The 17,346-nt window shown below is 50.3% G+C and overlaps 1 protein-coding gene across 4 annotated transcripts in view; it reads left to right on the top strand.

Moving 5' to 3' along the window:
• The window catches only part of LOC119961865 (dual 3',5'-cyclic-AMP and -GMP phosphodiesterase 11A-like), a 536,876-nt gene that overhangs the window by 467,973 nt on the left and 51,557 nt on the right, over nt 1-17,346 (top strand). For all 4 annotated transcript variants that reach the window (XM_038789314.1, XM_038789315.1, XM_038789316.1 and 1 more), the window contains one exon: nt 2,724-2,807. In XM_038789314.1, coding sequence (XP_038645242.1) covers nt 2,724-2,807 — 84 coding nt within the window. The remainder of the gene's footprint in view (nt 1-2,723; nt 2,808-17,346) is intronic.

Consider the following 17,346-nt stretch of genomic DNA (forward strand, 5'->3'; position numbering starts at 1 on the left):
ACTTCACCCGGTTATGATTCTGGGCGCCTCATATAGAACATAGAACAGTACAGCACAGAACAGGCCCTTCGGCCCTTGATGTTGTGCCGAGCAATGATCACCCTACTCAAGTCAACGTATCCACCCTATACCAGTAAGTAACCCAACAGCCCCCCCCCCCCCCCCCCCCCCCCCTCATTGACCTTAAAAAAAAATTTTTTTTTTTTAATGACTTGGTGGGCCGCATAAAGACCTTTGGCCCACGGGCCGTAGTTTGCCCACCCCTGCTCTACGGGATATACTGCAGTGCACCACCGGAGCGGTCAAGGTATCGGAATCTCATTTTGAGGAGTTTGATGCACCGCTCAATGACAGCCCGGATGGCCACATGGGCCTTGCTGAATCGGGTCTTCATATCGGTCACCAGCCTCCATACTGCCGTCATTAGCCAGATCCTCAGCGGGTACCCTTTATCCCCCAAGAGCAAATCGGCCATCCTGGGGTGGTCCTCAAAGAGGCCGGGAAGTCTGACTGCCCCAGGATGTAGCTGCCATGCACACATCCTGGGAAATGTACACAAACGTGCATGGTCTTCATGTGGTGACTGCACATGAGCTGGACGTTCAGGGAGTGGACCCCCTTCCTGTTGATGTAGGGAACTCTCTGACGGCCCGGTGTGTGCAAGGTGACATCATGTGTGCCATCTATTACCCCACTGGGGCACCCCGTCGATGGCAGACAGGCCTATTTCCCGGGCATCCTGTTGGACTTGGTCCAGGTCAACGTTTATATAGTTAGCTATCTGAGCAAACAGGGAATTTCCGACTGCTTTCTGGCCTGGGGATTCCTGCCTCCACCTGATGTACATCAGCAGCTGTGTGGTGGTCACCAGATTGTGCCCCAGGAGCCTGACCACTAACATGTCCCACCAAGGTGTGTGTATGTGCGCTGGTGGAGGGTGGGGAAGACAGCTGTAACGCAACTATTATGGTGGCATCCTTGGAGCTCTCCTCCGAGATGGTCTCCTGGGAGGCTGGAGAGGGTGTTGCCCGGAATGTGCCGTCGCCATCGGCTGGAGGACCTGCGGGAGAATGGACATGTGGTCAGTGGGAGGGATGGGTCAGTCAGTAAGGCAATAACAACTCGCGTTTGACAGGTCCTGTGGGTGGGGCCTGGTGGGTCCTCACCTCTGCGGCTCCATGTGGCTGACTGATCTGTCCTTGGCCATCCCAGTCACCTCCAGGGCACACTCCTCGAAGGAGGTGAGGATTCTGGCACCCCACCGTCAGTCTGGGCCCTCTCCCAACAATTATGGGAGAGCTTTTCCTGAGGAGTCGGGGGGGAGGGGGTGTGGGGTTACGTTAGCCAAATGCTTGGTTCACAGTGGTGGGAAGGGAGGGTTGCGGGGGTGGTTGAAGGGGAAGGGGGGGGTTGGGAAGGTTGCGAATCACATGGGGAGTTGGGGGGTGGATGCTCCCTTGAGGGGGGTGGGAGGCGTTGATGGCTACCCACTCATGCTGCCCGATGTAGGTCATTGACCATTTTTTGGCACTGGAGGCCAGTCCTCCTGGTCACAATCCCGAGCTGAGAGCTGCCGCCACCTCATCCCAGGCAGCACTGGCTGCCCTATGGCTTACCCTCCGGGATTCTCGGGGGAACAGGACACCCCTTCTGGTCTCCACTGTGACTAGGAGCCTCCCCAGATCAGTGTCCCCGAATCTTGGGGACGGTCTCCTGGGCGCTATTGTTGTGAGCTGGCTGGGGTTGGCTGAGCAAGTGCAGCTTAAGTGCTGCTCGACCTTGTTAGCGGGGAGCTGGCAAGCGCGGTACCGGCGAATCAGCCGGTAAGCCCCCATTTGCGGCGATATGTCCTTGAGGCCTCATTAAGAGGTCCAAATAACATGGAATAGCGTTGCCAGCCACACTGGGCCGAGCGCCGGGAAGCTCGCAGCAATTCCCGCTCACTACAATACTTTTCCGGAGAATCGCGCCCCAGGGAATTTAAAATGCAAGTGAGTTACACCCTTTTATGTTCATACTTTCTGTGATTTATTACATTGGTCAGCAGGACACAATTGCTAGATTCAGCAGATTATGCTGTTTTAAGGTGGCTCGTCAAACTAAGCTCATTTTCTTGAGTGCACAGATACTTACAGGTACATTTCAAATGCTTTTTCGTCTCAAAAATTATTTAATTTACTAAGAAACTTGACACGAATATGCCAATTAAACTTATTAATGAATCAGTAGTTTTTTAGAAGTCATTTTTAGTCATTTTAAATATAGTTACTCAAATAGTGCAGACTCTGGACACACAATATTCTTATTTTTGCCAATTAAACGTATTTTCAGTGATATTAATAAAACTGTACCGGGTTATCACTCTTAATTACATCGACAAATAATTTTTAAAGGAAGCAAATAAATGATTGTGCTGGCTCATTGACGATTTTACCTTTGTGATTCTACAAAAATTTTATTGGATTTTCATCAGTAACCTAACCTGTGCAATTTCAAGCACATTTTGAGTGCAATTTCCCAATTGCATTCAAAGCCGAAACTCTAGCCTTTTGCTTTCAGCATTCAATAAAGGGAAAACCAGTCCAAAACCTTTTGCAAACACATATTTCTGGCAATGTTAAAAACAATGAAGATATTTTAGAATTTACTAATTTCCACGGAAGCATATTAAACATCAGGTCAGATTCCAGCAAGATCTAATTCCTAATTATTATTGTTTTCAGGCCATTTTTGATCGTAATAGAAAAGATGAACTTCCAAGACTGCAGTTGGAATGGATCGATGGGATATGTGTGCCCCTCTATGAGGTAATGAGGATAAGCAGTTGAAGTCTAATATCTATAAAGTATGTAATCCATCACATCTTTCCCCAATAGAATCGATATTAGGTCAGAATTATGGAAAAACTGAAGACTGTTTGATCTCCAAGGTTTGCCAGGTAACCAGTTGGTGCTTTCATCCTGCTAACCGATTAATCGGAAACTCAAGCCTTAAAATAAAATCATTTTTCGGTTGTTCTGACAGGGCAACTGATTGTATTATGAAGCTGGATATTTTCTGCAGTATTCTGAGGACAATTAAGAAGAAAATTGAGCAAACAAAATATTTCTCCTTTAAAAAGCATGCCATCATTTCTAAGCCAGCTGTTGTATCTCTGTGAACGTTGATACTTTCAAAGCACAAATGATCTTCCTTGTGTTTGGCCTGTAGCTAACAGTGAATTAGTTCCATGTACACTCTAATAGGTTTGTGAATCTCAGTTAATAAATGTTGGTGCCTTAGGAGCAGTCTGCTCTTTTGCCACTTCTGTAAAGCACAGGCAATTCTAAACTTGATGGCGCAATTAGTCGTCCAAGCCAAAAAACACGGAATTGGTCAACTAAAGCAATCAGAAAGTTGACAAACCTATGGCCCAAGATAGCTATTACAGAACAGAAAATTGTTTGAGCTTTAGGCAAACAGTAGTGGAATTGACCTTCCTTTGCTGGCCACTTAGTATTCATGTTGTGTCCCTCAAGGTACTGACCTACCATCAGATCCAATTTCATGTGGTTAGCAAGTCCTCACAAACATTCAAGCAGGTACTTTCTTTCAAACGTGGTAATTTTACTTTCTTTTAAACGTGGTAATTTTAACACTTTCAGTGAACATTGAAATCTTCTCATTGAAACTTTTTGTCAGCAGTTTTGGTATTTGTTGTCTAGCAGCCAGCAACTTTCTGCAGGAGGATCGAATTCAGGTTTGTATATCATGCAAATTACATTCAGATGCTTGTACAGCACAAAAAAAATCTCTGCCTGGTTTATGGTGCAGAGGCTGCAGACCTACTCTCTGCTCTTGTGCTGCTAAACAACCACAAAGGCTGCGACGAGGTTATAATTTTGGTCCTGGCCCGTTTTATTGTTTAACTGTATTCCCATGAAATATCTGCTTTAGTGGGTTAAAGTGATTTTTTTTTCCAGACGGGAGACTCATTCTAACCCCTTTTTGACTGACAATAGAAGATTTCTAACTGGGGAATGGCAAAAGCTTATCTAGAAAAATAAAGGGACAGCTACGTTGCTAGGTATTTATTATAGACCCCCAGATAGCCAGCAGTAAATTGAGGAGCAAATATGTGCACATTTCGCGGAGGGATGTAAAATATGAAGAGGGTAATTATATTAGGTGATTTCAAATTTGCCAAAATTAATTGGGATAGCCGTCATGTTAAGAGGTTAGATGGAGTAGAGTTCTTAAAATGTATGCAGGAGAACTTTTTAACTCAATATGCAGAGGATACAACATGGGATGGTGCAATGCTGGACCTAATTCTGGGAAATTAAGTGGGCAGGTTGTTAATGTGTTTGTGGGGGAGAGTTTTAGTGATAGCGACCACAACATGGTTCAATTTAAATTTGTTATGAACAAAGAAATACACAAGTTGCAAAAAAAGGTTTTGGATTGGGGGAAGAGTAGATTTTAACAAAATAAGGCAGGATCTGGCCAAGGTAGACTGGAAAGAGATACTTGTGGGAAAACTTACAGAAGAGCAGTGTTGGGGGGGGGGGGGTGCATTCAAAGATGAAATGGAGAGGATGCATGCCCAACATGGTCGCTCTAGGGTAGTAGGAAGGTGTAACAAACCCAGAGAACCATGGATGTCCAGCGACATTCAGGATACGATGGGAAGGAAAAGGGAAGGCTTTTAGAAAGTATAAGGGGAGCAATTCTGCAGAGGCTTTAGTGGAGTGCAGGAAGTGAAGGATGTAGCTAAAGAAATCAATTAGGAGAGCAAAGAGGGGATATAAGAAAGTTCTGGCTGGTAAAAGTAGGTAAAATCCCAAGATATTCAAGAAGTATATCAATGGGAAGAGGATAACCCAGGGAAAGGATAGGGTTCATTAAGGACCAAGGGGGAAATCTGTGTGTGAAGCCAGAGGACATTGGTAGGATGTTGAATGAATATTTCACATCTGTCTTCACCCAAGAGAATGAGGAGGTAGTCATAGAACTCGGGGAGAGAGATTGTGAGGTTCTTGAGCAAATGAACATTGGGAATGACAAGGTATTGGAGGAATTGGCAGGCTTAAAAGTGGACAAATCTCATGGTCTGGATGAATTGTGTCCAGAATGCTGTGGGAGGCTAGGGAGAACATTTCAGGTGATCTGACCCATATCTTTAATTCCTCTCTGACCACAGAGGAGGTGCCAGAGGACTGGAGGTTAGCTAATGTGGTCCCACTATTCAACAAAGGTTGTAGAGACAAGCCAGGGACATACAGAGCAGTGAGTCTCATGTCAGTGGTTGGGAAAGTACTGGAGAAGGTTCTGAAGGAGAGGTTCTATCTCCACTTGGAGAGGCAGGGTTTGATCAGGAATAGTTAGCATGGCTTTGTCAGAGAGAGGTCATGCCGAACAAACTTGATTGAAGTTTTTGAACATGTGACCAAGTGTATAGGTGAGGGTATTGCAGTTGATGTAGCTTACGTAGATTTCAGCAAAGGCTTTGACATGGTCCCACATGGGAGACTTATAAAGAAGATAAGTACACCTTGATAAGGTGAATTCATAATTGGCTTAGCAGTAGGAGACAGAGGGTGATGATAGACGGCTGCCAGTGTCCAGTGGCGTACCACAGGGATCCGTGCTGGGCCCCCTATTGTTTGTAATTTTTATGAATGACATAGATGACTATGTGGGGGGTAGGATCAGTAAGTTTGCAGATGACATAAAGATTGGCTGGGTGGTTAACAATGAGGTTGAGTGTCTGGGGTTACAGGAAGATATGGACAGAATGGTCAAATGGGCACATAAGTGGCAGATGGAATTTAACCTGATAAGTGTGAGGTAATACACTTTGGAAGGAGTAATTTAACAAGGAAGTATACAATAAAAGGTCTGACACTAAGTTCCGAAGAACAAAGGTGCATTTATCCATAGATCTCTGAAGGCAGAAGGGAGGTTATTAGGGTGGTGAAGAAGACATATGGGACCCTCGCTTTTATCAAACAGGAAGGTCATCATGGATCTGTATAGGCTCCTCCAAGCGGCTATGGATCTGCTGGAGGGACGCTGACATCTCCCTCTGAATGTCCTGGCTGGATCTTAACATCTCCATCTGCTCCAGGATGACCTCGTCCACAGGCTCAGCATCAGTCTGGGACCTGTGGGTCCTGGGATCCAGCAGAACTCCGATTGCTGTCTCACCTGGGGGTTCCTGCCTCCACCTGATGTACATCAGCAGCGGTGTGGTGCTCACCAGGTTGTGCCCCAGAAGCCTGACCACTAACATTTCCCACCAAGGTGTGTGTATGTGCGCTGGTGGAGGGAGGGGATGGCAGCTGTGGCGCGACTATTATGGTGGCATCCTTGGAGCTCTCCTCCGAGGTGGTCTCATGGAAGGCTGGAGAGGGAGCCACCCGGGATGGGCCGGCATATTCGGCTGGAGGACCTGCGGGAGAATGGACATGTGGTCAGTGGGAGGGATGGGTCAGTCAGTAAGGTAATAACAATTCACGTTTGACAGGTCCTCCTGGTGTAACCCAGTAGTTGCTCACCTCTGCAGCATTCGCCAGACTCCGCGAGGGTGACCGATGGGTCCTCGGGAATGCCCGTCACCTCCAGGGCACGCTCCTCGAAGGTGGTGAGGATTCTTATTTCCGGCACACCACTGCCAAACTGGGTCCTCTCCCACAGATTGCGGGAGAGTTTTTCCTGAGAATACAGAGAGAGGGCATCATTATCCACTCGCGTGGTTCACAGTGGTGGGAAAGGGGAGAGTGAAGGAAGGGGTGAGGGGGTTGTAGGGTGAGGGGGGGGTGAAGGGACAGTTGGGGGTCACATGAGAAGTTGGGGATGGATGCCCATATGGGGCGGAAAGGTCTCAGTGGGGGGGGCCATGGATGTCTATTCCCTCCTGCTGCACAGTGTAGCTCATTGATCATTTTCTGGCACTGGAGCCCAGTCCTCCTGGTCACACTCCCCGAGCTCACATCTGCCACCACCTCATCCCAGGCAGCACAAGCTGCCCTAAGGCTGACCCTCTGGGACCCATGGAGAAACAGGGCATCCCTCCTGGCCTCCACTGTGTCTGGCAGCCTCTCCAGATCTGCATCCCTGAATCTTGAGGCCAGTCTCCTGGGCACCTTTATTGCCAGCTGGCCTCAAATAAGGTTTGGAACAGGTCGACAAACTGCCCCCAAGTATCCAGGAAGCCTTCCTCGGACCCTCGGATGGCGTACTTAATCTTCTTCAGGTAGAGAAATTCCGAGAAGTCAGCGAGCCAGTCTGCAGCTATGGCTGATACTGCTGCTCGCCAGCCGAGTCGGATTCTCCGGCGGCGTGCGATTAGGGAAACGAAAGCAAGGGCGTTAGCCCTCTTCCCCATGTGTAGTTCTGGCTGCTCCGATACCCCGAAGATTGCCACTATCGGGCATGGCTTCACTCTCACCCCACAACCTTGCTAGTAACGAGGAATCAGATAAGAATGAAAAAACAAGATAGATGAGGAACCAAAAGTCTGCGCAACCCAGGCGCGGGGGGGGGGGGGGGGGGGGGGGGGGGGGGGGGGTGGGGGGGTGGGGGGGGTTTTCCCTGAAAATAAAAGCAAAACATAGCTGAAGCCAAAGGGGGGGCGTGTACGGGAAGGGGAGGGACTATAGACCAATCCAGAGGGCGGCAAAATACATATACAGTCAATTAAATGAAAGACAGAATAAACCTCTCTGTACAGTAAATTAAATTAACGTGGGTAGGAAAAATGTGATGTATATATACAATTGTTTATAAATATGAGCAATGCCAATAAAAAGATTTCCAAAAAACAAAATTATTGCGAGCTGGTTGGGGTTGGCTGAGCAAGTGCTACATAAGTGCTGCTCGGCCTTGTTAGTGGGGGCCAGTGAACGCAGTGCCGGAGAATCGGCTGGTGAGTCTTCATTTATGGCGAGAAGCATGCGGGGCCTTGTTAAGTGGACCAATCAACGTTGAATAACGTTGCCGGCCTCGCCAGGTCGAGTGCCGGGAAGGTTATAGCAGTTCCCGCTCGCTACCGCACTTAAAATGTTTTCCAGAGAATTGCACCATAGTCCTTTAATAAGGGCCCTGCTTTACTAATGTCTTCTACAAGCCAGAGAAAGCGCATCTGGTAAAGGCTTCCTGTCCCTTTGAACACCTCAGTATGGACTTCAAAGGACCCCTCCCTCCACCGACTGCAACACGTACTTCCTGAACGTGATTGATGAGTACTCCCGGTTCCCATTCGCCATCCCCTGCCCCGACATGACCGCAGCCACCGTCATAAAAGCCCTACACAGTATCTTTACACTGTTCGGTTTCTCCGCCTACATACACAGCGATAGGGGGTCCTCCTTCATGAGCGATGAACTGCGTCAATTCCTGCTCAGCAAGGGCATTATGACCAGTTATAACCCCCGGGGAAACGGGCAGGTGGAGAGGGAGAACGGAACGGTCTGGAAGACCATCCTACTGGCCCTGCGGTCCAGAAATCTCCCAGTCTCCTGCTGGCGGGAGGTCCTCCCCGATGCTCTCCACTCCATCCGATCACTGCTGTGTACCACGACAAACGAAACACCTCATGAACATCTCCTTGTCTTCCCTAGGAAGTCCTCCTCCGGGACCTCGCTCCCACCCTGGCTGGCAGCTCCTGGACCCATCCTGCTCCGCAATCAGTGTGGGCGCACAAGTCGGACCCATTGGTTAAGAGGGTTCACCTCCTTCACGCTAACCCTCAGTACCTATGTGGCGTACCCCGACGGCCGACAAGATACGGTCTCCCCACGGGACCTGGCACCCGCTGGATCCCCACCCACACCCCCCCCCCCACCCTCCCACCGGCGCACCCCAAGGCCGCCCCTTCCCAGGTGGATCAGTTCTCCCACTGATCCCATCTAGGGGTGATGAAGCTACCGAGGAAACCAAAGTCACGCTCCCGGAGTCACGGATGCCCAAGCCGGCGCCTGCATCACCGCCGAAACTGCGACGTTCACAGAGGACGGCCAGGACTCCCAATCGACTAATTGCTTCATTTTGATATGTACATGTAAATAAATACTGTAAATAGTTGTGACATGTAACAAGCCAAAACATTGTACCACCGACGGGTACCAGCATACTCAACCTCTACCACTGTATAACGCAAGACCACCACCCCTGCCGGACTCTTTTTTAAACAGGGGGTGAATCTGGTAGTCGGTATTAGGGGTAATAGGGTACCCAGGTCGAAGCTGTAAGACCATTGGTGTGGGAGGTACCTGAGACAGCAAGATCATTGGTGAAGCCTGCCTGCTGGTTCCGCCCAGTAAGGCAGAGTATAAGAGTCTGTGTCTCCCCAGCTCCTGCATTCTGTACCTGCGCTGCTGGAGGAAACATCTAGTCCAATAAAGCCTTCAATTGTCGTCCAATCTCGCTTCTGGAGTCATTGATGGAGCATCACCATGGTCGGCACAGGCTTGGAAGGCCGAAGGGCCTGTTCCTGTGCTGTATTGTTCTTTGTTCTAACTGTTTGTCAACGTGGCCACGCAAACTCCTGGACCGCCCTGCTAATGCAGCCAGTCAACAGCTCTGTTTTGCACTGGGATGTACAGTAAATCATGTTGAAGAGCAGTCAGTACTCCATTTACATGTTGCTTGTCTCAACATGACTAACCTGGGTTCATCGTACTTTCTGACCCCTGTATCCAATCACTGGCCAATCAAATTTCCCATCACATCATGTGAGCTAAGGAGGACAAAGCCGGATAGCACGCAAAATTAGCTGGATGTTTGCCGGCACTCGGAGCATCAAGAAACACCCTGCTACCAAACCCCCATCCGGGTAGATCAGTGGCCTTAGCGAGGAACTCCCCAACGAGGCCGCACTGAGCCCCATTTTCTGCACTGAAGAACTCCGCCATCAGGAACTCCTAAGTGCAGCGAGAGATCAGGCGCCATTTAAAAATAGAGTCCCGATCTCTTGAGCCACCAACACAAACCATGAAACAACCCCCCAAGCCCCAACTCCCCAGAACAGGATCCCCAGGACTCCTCATCCCCACAGGGCACCCCCCTGCCTGATCATTGCCATGCAAAACAAAAAGCCACCTTGCCCCTGGCAGTGCCAACCTGGCACCCTGGCAGTGCCGCTGCGAGCTGATCTACGAAACAGCCGACTAAAATTAATTCATTAGGCAAGGTACAACCAGACTAATGCAGAGTCTCCACACCTAGCTGCCTAGAAAGCATTTTGCAGTGGGAACCAGGGGCAGAATTCTCCGGTGTAAATCCCACCCCCGCCGTGGCTGGAATTCTCCACCACCCGGGAATCGGCAGGGGCAGGAATCGCGCCGCGCCGGTCGGTGGGCCCCCCACGGCGATTCTCCGGCCCGCAATGGGCCAAAGTCCCGCCGCTGTCAGGCCTCTCCCGCCGATGTGGTTTAAACCACCTCTGGTGCCGGCGGCAGCAGGCGGGGTGAGCGGGCCCTGGGGTCCGGGGGGGGGCGCAGGGCGATCTGACCCCGGGGCTTGCCACCACGGTGGCCTGGCCCGCGATCGGGGCCCACCGATTGGCGGGCGGGCCTGTGCTGTGGGGGCACTCTTTTTCTTCCGCCGCTTCCACAGCCTCCACCATGGTGCCTCCTTCCACTGCGCATCTGCCGGTGTGACGTCAGCAGCCGCTGACGCTCCGGCGCATGCCCGGACTCACGCCGACCGGCGAAGGCCTTTCGGCCAGCCGTGGCGCCAGTCGGCGGGGCGCCAAAGGCTTTTCGTGTCGGTCGGCGGGGCGCCAACCACTCCGGCGCGGGCCTGGCCCCTAAAGGTGCGGAGAATTCCGACGCCGGAGTGGTTCTCGCCACTCCGGTACGCCGGGACCACCCCGCCCCGCCGGGTAGGGGAGAATCCCGGCCCAGGATCTTGAGGAAAGGGATAATAAAGATAAATAAAATAAATGGAAACCCAGAAAAACAAAACTTTTTTATTTGTTTTTGTTCTATTTTGTGTGATTGAATTGAATAATTCAGTGAATGTCCGATCAGAATTAGCTTCAATTGGCATTACAACTTTTTCCACTTAACTAAGATTATGGTAAATATTTCAAGCAGGTAAATTCATGTTTTAGCTGAAATCCAAGTAGGATATATTCTTACCATTTACTTCCAACCAAGATGTTTCTCTATTTTTCAATATAAAACAAATAGTTCTCACTACTCTGAGAAGAAACAACTTACATTTAAATAGCACTTCTATCACAGAAGAAAATATCTCCAGGTGCTTCATATAAGGATAATTGGACAAAACCGGTCCTCAGCCAAAGGAGACATTTAGGAGGAGTTATCACCCAAGTCCTCAGTAACATCTAAGAAATGCACAAAGAAATAATTAAAAACACTGACTCTAGGCACAAGCACCATGAATAGAGAAAATGGTTCACTTCAACAATTCACTCATCGTGATTCATTTTGAATGTTTAGGAGAAATTCAAATTGTAACTCTAATTCTTGACCGGAGGCACTCGATGTTCCTTTTTTAACATGAAAAAAAATCAAGGCATACTTCTGCTTCAATTCTTTTGTTTTATGGGTTGCTTATTTGTGTTTGCCTCGATTCCATGTATTTTCTCCTTCAGTCTAACTAATGTCTTCTGTCAGCATTTAACTTTTCTGAATTGGCCTTTTTTTCCTGTCGAACTGGCAACCATCACAGAGAGGATCATTCTCGCATTAGATCTACAGGCATGCATGTATAAAATCTTGGGAAAGAAATCTATTCTGCAGAGTTGCACATCTCTGATGAACAATTGAGACAGAATTATTCCATTAACAAGGTAGTTTGGCCAGTTTTCCCCCTTTTCAAAAAAGCAAGCCTCAACTGAACCTGAAACCTCAAAGGGCATTGAGTTGCTTAGTTGTAAACATAAATGACTGAAGAAATTAAGTTTTTGTTAGTATGTAATTTTCCTCATGATTGACTCAAAGAAAGCAATTTTACGGGTAAAACTAAAATTGAGTCAACACTATTTAAAATTCAGGTGCATAGAAATGTCTTATCGCAGAGCATGATGAATCTCTGGAACTCTCTTCCCCGGAGGATGGTTGAAGCTGGATCATTCGAAGTACTTAAAGTGGAGGTGGATAAGTATTTGATCGATTGAGGAATGGAGGGACATGGGGAAATGGAACAGAAATGGAGTTGCAGCCCGCATAGATCAGCCATGATCATTTTGAATGGCGGGGCAGGCTTGAAAGGCCTGGTGGCCCATTCCTACCTCTTTTTCTTGTGTTCTTGTGGACCTTGCCCAGTCAAGACAATGTATTATTTCTGCAAAATCAACTTACATTCTAAAGCTGATAATTGGCTGGTTTAGCACACTGGGCTAAATCGCTGGCTTTTAAAGCAGACCAAGGCAGGCCAGCAGCACGGTTCAATCCCCGTACCAGCCTTCCCGAACAGGCGCCGGAATGTAGCGACTAGGGGCTTTTCACAGTAACTTAATTGAAGCCTGAATTAACTAAAAACCCCTACCCTTCCGGGGATCATATCCCTATATTCCCATTGTATTTATGTATTTGTCAAGATGCCCCTTAAACATCACTGTTATATCTTCTTCCAATACCTCCACTGGCAGCGAGCTCCAGGCTATCCACTGTGTAAAATACTTGCCTTGTATATCTCTTTTAAAACTTGCCCCTCGCATCTTAAACCCATGCCCCCTAGTAATTGATTCTTCCACCCTGGAAAAAGCTTCTGACTGTCCACTCTGTCCATGCCCCTCATAAGCTTGTAGACTTTTATCAGGTCGGCCCTCAACCTCCGTCGTTCCAGTGAGAACATACTACCATTCCTCAGGGCAGGTTGATATTGTCAAGGGAGGTTCTGGGCGGGATTCTCCCAGCCCGAATTCGACCAGCGCGAATCACGTCACGCTGCCCCGACACCGGCACACTCTGCGGAGATTCGGCGCCATTGGCACCAACAGAGTTGGCGCGGCGCCGGTTACCATGATGGGGGGGTGATTAAAAAAGGAAGAGGGGTCACAATATTGATTAAAGAAACAATCACAGCAGTGAGGAAGGTTTATATACAAAATGTCTTTAGCAAACATGGTCAAGGAGAATCCCAAGGCGTTTTATGCATATATTAGGAACAAGGAGGTAGCAAGAGAAAGAGTAGGCCCACTCAAGGGCAATGGAGGGAAGTTATGTGTGGAACCACAGGATATGGGTGAAATCCTTAATGAGTACTTTGTATCGTTCACCAGGGAGAAGGACATGACGGACGTTGAGGTCAGGGTTGTGAGAACGCTCTTGAGAGCGTCAATATACCGACTTCCGGTGATGGCGGGCGGGAGGCAACCGCACACTGGAGGGCTCCTGCTCGGGAATAGAATTTCTGTGGTTTTAATGCCCGGTTCCAGGGGCAACGGAGGCTGAAAAAGTAGGAAGGCACAGTGAGGGGAAATGTCCAAGTTTGGGAGAAAAACAGCCGTGAAAAAGGGGGTTAATGAAAGTCCGCCGGTGAGTGGAATTGTCAGCGCAGGAACTGTAAGGAAAGCGGAGGCTGGGGCGCCAGGGGAGGCCGCATCGCTCACAGCAGAAGAAATGACCAATGTGATGGTCACGGAACTTGAAAAACAGTTCACAAAGCACATGGAAGCGATGAAGAAGGAGATGGGGGTGGTAATGAAAGTGCTGGTGGAGGAGGTGATTGCCCCAGCGAGGGCGGTGGTATCGAACGAGGCGGAGGTGCGGGAGCAAGGTGAGACACTGAAGGAAGTGGAAGAGGTATTATCGCAGCACAGTGATCAATTCACCTCGATGGGGAAGGAGCTGCAGGGGGTGATAAAGACCAACAAGTGTCTGCGAGCCAAAATGGAAGACCTGGAAAACAGATCCAGGCGGCAGAATCTGAGGATCGTGGGTCTGCCCGAAGGGGTGGAAGGCCCGAGGCCGATGGAATATTTTGCCACGATGTTGGGGAGGGGGATGATCCCTCTCGATATGAACTGGATCGGGCTCATAGGTCGTGGAGGCCTATACCAAAGGCGAGTGAGCTGCCAAGAGTCGTAATTGTTTGTTTCCGTAGGTACAGCGTGAAGGAGAAGGTCCTGTGCTGGGCAAAGCAGAAGCGGGTGGTGCAGTGGACTGGAGCTGGTATATACATATACCAGGACTTTACGGTGGAGCTGGCAAGGAGGCGGGTGGCCTTCAGACGGGTGAAGAAGGCACTGTACAACAGCAAGGTGCAGTGCGGCATTGTATACCCAGCTAGGTTGAGGGTGACCTATGGTGAGACCATCAATTCACGAGACACGTGCTTTAAGATATGAACAGTGGTTTTAATCTACTTACAACAGAGCCAGCCTGTAACACGATGAGCCCTGGATGAACTGGTCGGCTGGCTCTGGGCATCGATCTTTATACAGCAGTCCAGGGGGAGGAGCCGTGGGCGGAGTCAAGGGTGGAGTTCTGTACAAACTCCTATGCATTCCCAGTGCTACTCCCCCTAGTGGTCGGGCAACGCAACTGCGCTTACAATAATATGGTATCATATATATTACAGTGTGAATTACATTCACCCCCTACAAAGAAATCAAGTCCGGCGGGGGTGGTGGTTCACAAATTGAGTCTGTCCGGTGGTCGAGTCGTCCGCTGCGATCAGCGGAGCACCGGGGTTGCAGCCTCTTGAGGTGGCTGGATGGGTGTTGTGGGTTGGGGTACGATGGCGGACTCCGGGGGCGATTGCGCCCGAACTCCATACCCGTCTGGTTCGACTGGGGACTGGGGGCGCTGGGAGCTAGCCGGTGTGGGTGCACGAAACAATTGTAGAGAGCTCGTGGGCTCAGGAGCGCGAGGGGGCGGCTGGGTGGGGTGTAGAGTGAGGGGTACCTCTGCAGTGATAGTGGGGGTGCTGGATCCTGTGGGTGCTAGGTCCCGGAGGGATACGGTGTCCTGACGGCCGTCAGGGAACTCTACAAAGGCATTCTGGGGTTTGAGTGAAGCAGGCGCACCTTCTCTACAAGGGGGTCAGTTTTGTGCGCCCTGACGTGCTTCCTGAGGAGTACAGGGCCCGGTGTCCTCAGCCATGCCGGGAGAGAGACCCCCGTGGTAGTGCCCCTAGAAAAACTAAAGAGCCGCTCGTGAGGGGTCTGATTGGTCGCGGTGCATAAGAGGGACCTAATAGCGTGGAGCGCGTCTGGGAGGACATCCTGCCAATGGGAGACTGGGAGTTTCTTGGACCGGAGGGTCAGTAGGACGGTCTTCCAGACCATCGCATTCTCCCTCTCCACCTGCCCGTTCCCCCTGGGGTTGTAGCTGGTAGTCCTGCTCGAGGCGATGCCCTTGTCGAGCAGGTACTGACGCAGCTCGTCGCTCATGAAGGACGAACCCCGGTCGCTGTGTACGTAGCTGGGGAAACCAAACAGGGTGAAGATACTATGCAGGGCCCTAATGACTGTGTGGGAGGTCATATCGGGGTACGGGATAGCAAATGGGAAGCGGGAGAACTCGTCTATAACGTTTAGGAAGTAAACGTTCCTGTTAGTTGAGGGGAGTGGCCCTTTGAAATCCATCGCGAGGTGTTCAAAGGGCCTAGAAGCCTTGACCAGGTGGGCCCTGTTTGGTCTATAGAAGTGCGGTTTGCACTCCGCACAGATCGGGCAGTCCCTGGTAACCACTTTTACCTCCTCAGTGGAGAAAGGCAGATTTTGGGCTTTGATGTAATGGGCGAGCCGGGTGACCCCCGGGTGTCAGAGGTCGTTGTGGATGACTTTTAGGCGGTAGCTCTGTGCGCTGGCGCACACCCCGCGGGATAGGGCATCTGGGGGCCGTTGAGCTTCCCCGGTCGATACTTAATATCGTAGCTATAGGTGGAGAGTTCGATCCTCCACCGCAGAATTTTATCGTTTTTAATTTTGCCCCTTTGCGAGTTGTCGAACATGAAGGCAACTGATCTTTGGTCGGTGATGAGGGTGAACCTCCTACCTGCGAGGTAGTGCCTCCAGTGACGAATAGCCTCCACAATGGCTTGTGCTTCCTTTTCGACTGCCGAGTGTCGGAGTTCCGAAGCGGAGAGGGTTCGGGAGAAAAATGCGACTGGTCTCCCTGCCTGACTTAGTGTGGCTGCAAGAGCTACCTCTGAGGCATCGCTCTCAACCTGGAATTCATCCACCGCCCACATGACCGCTTTGGCGATGTCCTCCTTGATGCAGTTGAAGGCCTGGCGCGCCTCAGCTGACAGGGGAAATAGTGTGGCCTTAAAGAGTGGGTGGGCTTTGTCCGCATATTGAGGGACCCACTGGGCATAATAGGAAAAAAATCCCCAGCATCGTTTGAGGGCCCTGGGACAATGAGGGAGAGGAAGTTCTAAGAGGGGCCCAGGACGCCGTTTTCCACGACATAGCCGAGGATGGAGAGTCTGGTCGTGCGGAAAACGCATTTCTCCTTGTTATATGTTAGATTTAGTTTCTGAGCTGTCTGGAGAAAACGGTAGAGGTTGGCGTCGTGGTCCTGCTGGTAATAGCCGCAGATGGTAAAGTTATCCAAGTACGGAAACGTGGCCCGCAGCCCGTACTCGTCCACCATTCGGTCCATTGCTCTTTGGAACACCGAAACCCCATTTGTGACGCCAAAGGGAACCCGGAAGAAATGGAAGAGGCGGCCATCGGCCTCGAATGCCGTGAAGTGGCGGTCCTCCAGGCGGATTGGGAGCTGGTGGTACGCAGACTTCAGATCCACCGTGGAAAAAATCCGATACTGGGCGATCTGGTTAACCATGTCTGCAATCCTGGGGAGGGGGTACGCGTCGAGGAGCGTAAACCTATTTATGGTCTGACTATAGTCTACGACCATGCGGAATTTTTCCCCGGTCTTGACGACCACCACCTGAGCTCTCCAGGGGCTGTTGCTGGCCTCTATGATCCCCTCACTGAGGAGCCTTTGGACCTCCGATCGGATGAACACCCAATCCTGCAGGCTGTATCGCCTGCTGTAAGTGGCTACGGGTTTACAGTCCGGGGTGAGGTTGGCAAAGAGAGGAGGGGGGGGGAGATTCGCAAAGTGGCTAGGCTGCAGATAGTGAGTGGGGGTAGGGGTCCACCGAAACTGAAGGTGAGACTCTTGAGATTACATTGAAAATCGAGTCCCAATAAGAGTGGGGCGCAGAGTTCGGGCAGGACGTAGAGTTGGAAGTTAGAATAGCTAGCGCCTTGGATTGTGAGAGTCGCGGCGGTGCGCCCTTGGATCTGAACAGAGTGGGAGCTCGAAGCGAGGGAGATAGTTTGCCACGCAGGGAAAACGGGGAGTGAACAGCATCTTACCAGATCTGGGTGTACGAAGCTCTCAGTGCTCCCGGAGTCGAAAAGGCACGGCA

The sequence above is a fragment of the Scyliorhinus canicula genome, chromosome 2 (assembly GCF_902713615.1).
Source record: "Scyliorhinus canicula chromosome 2, sScyCan1.1, whole genome shotgun sequence".
Taxonomy (NCBI): Eukaryota; Metazoa; Chordata; class Chondrichthyes; order Carcharhiniformes; family Scyliorhinidae; genus Scyliorhinus; species Scyliorhinus canicula.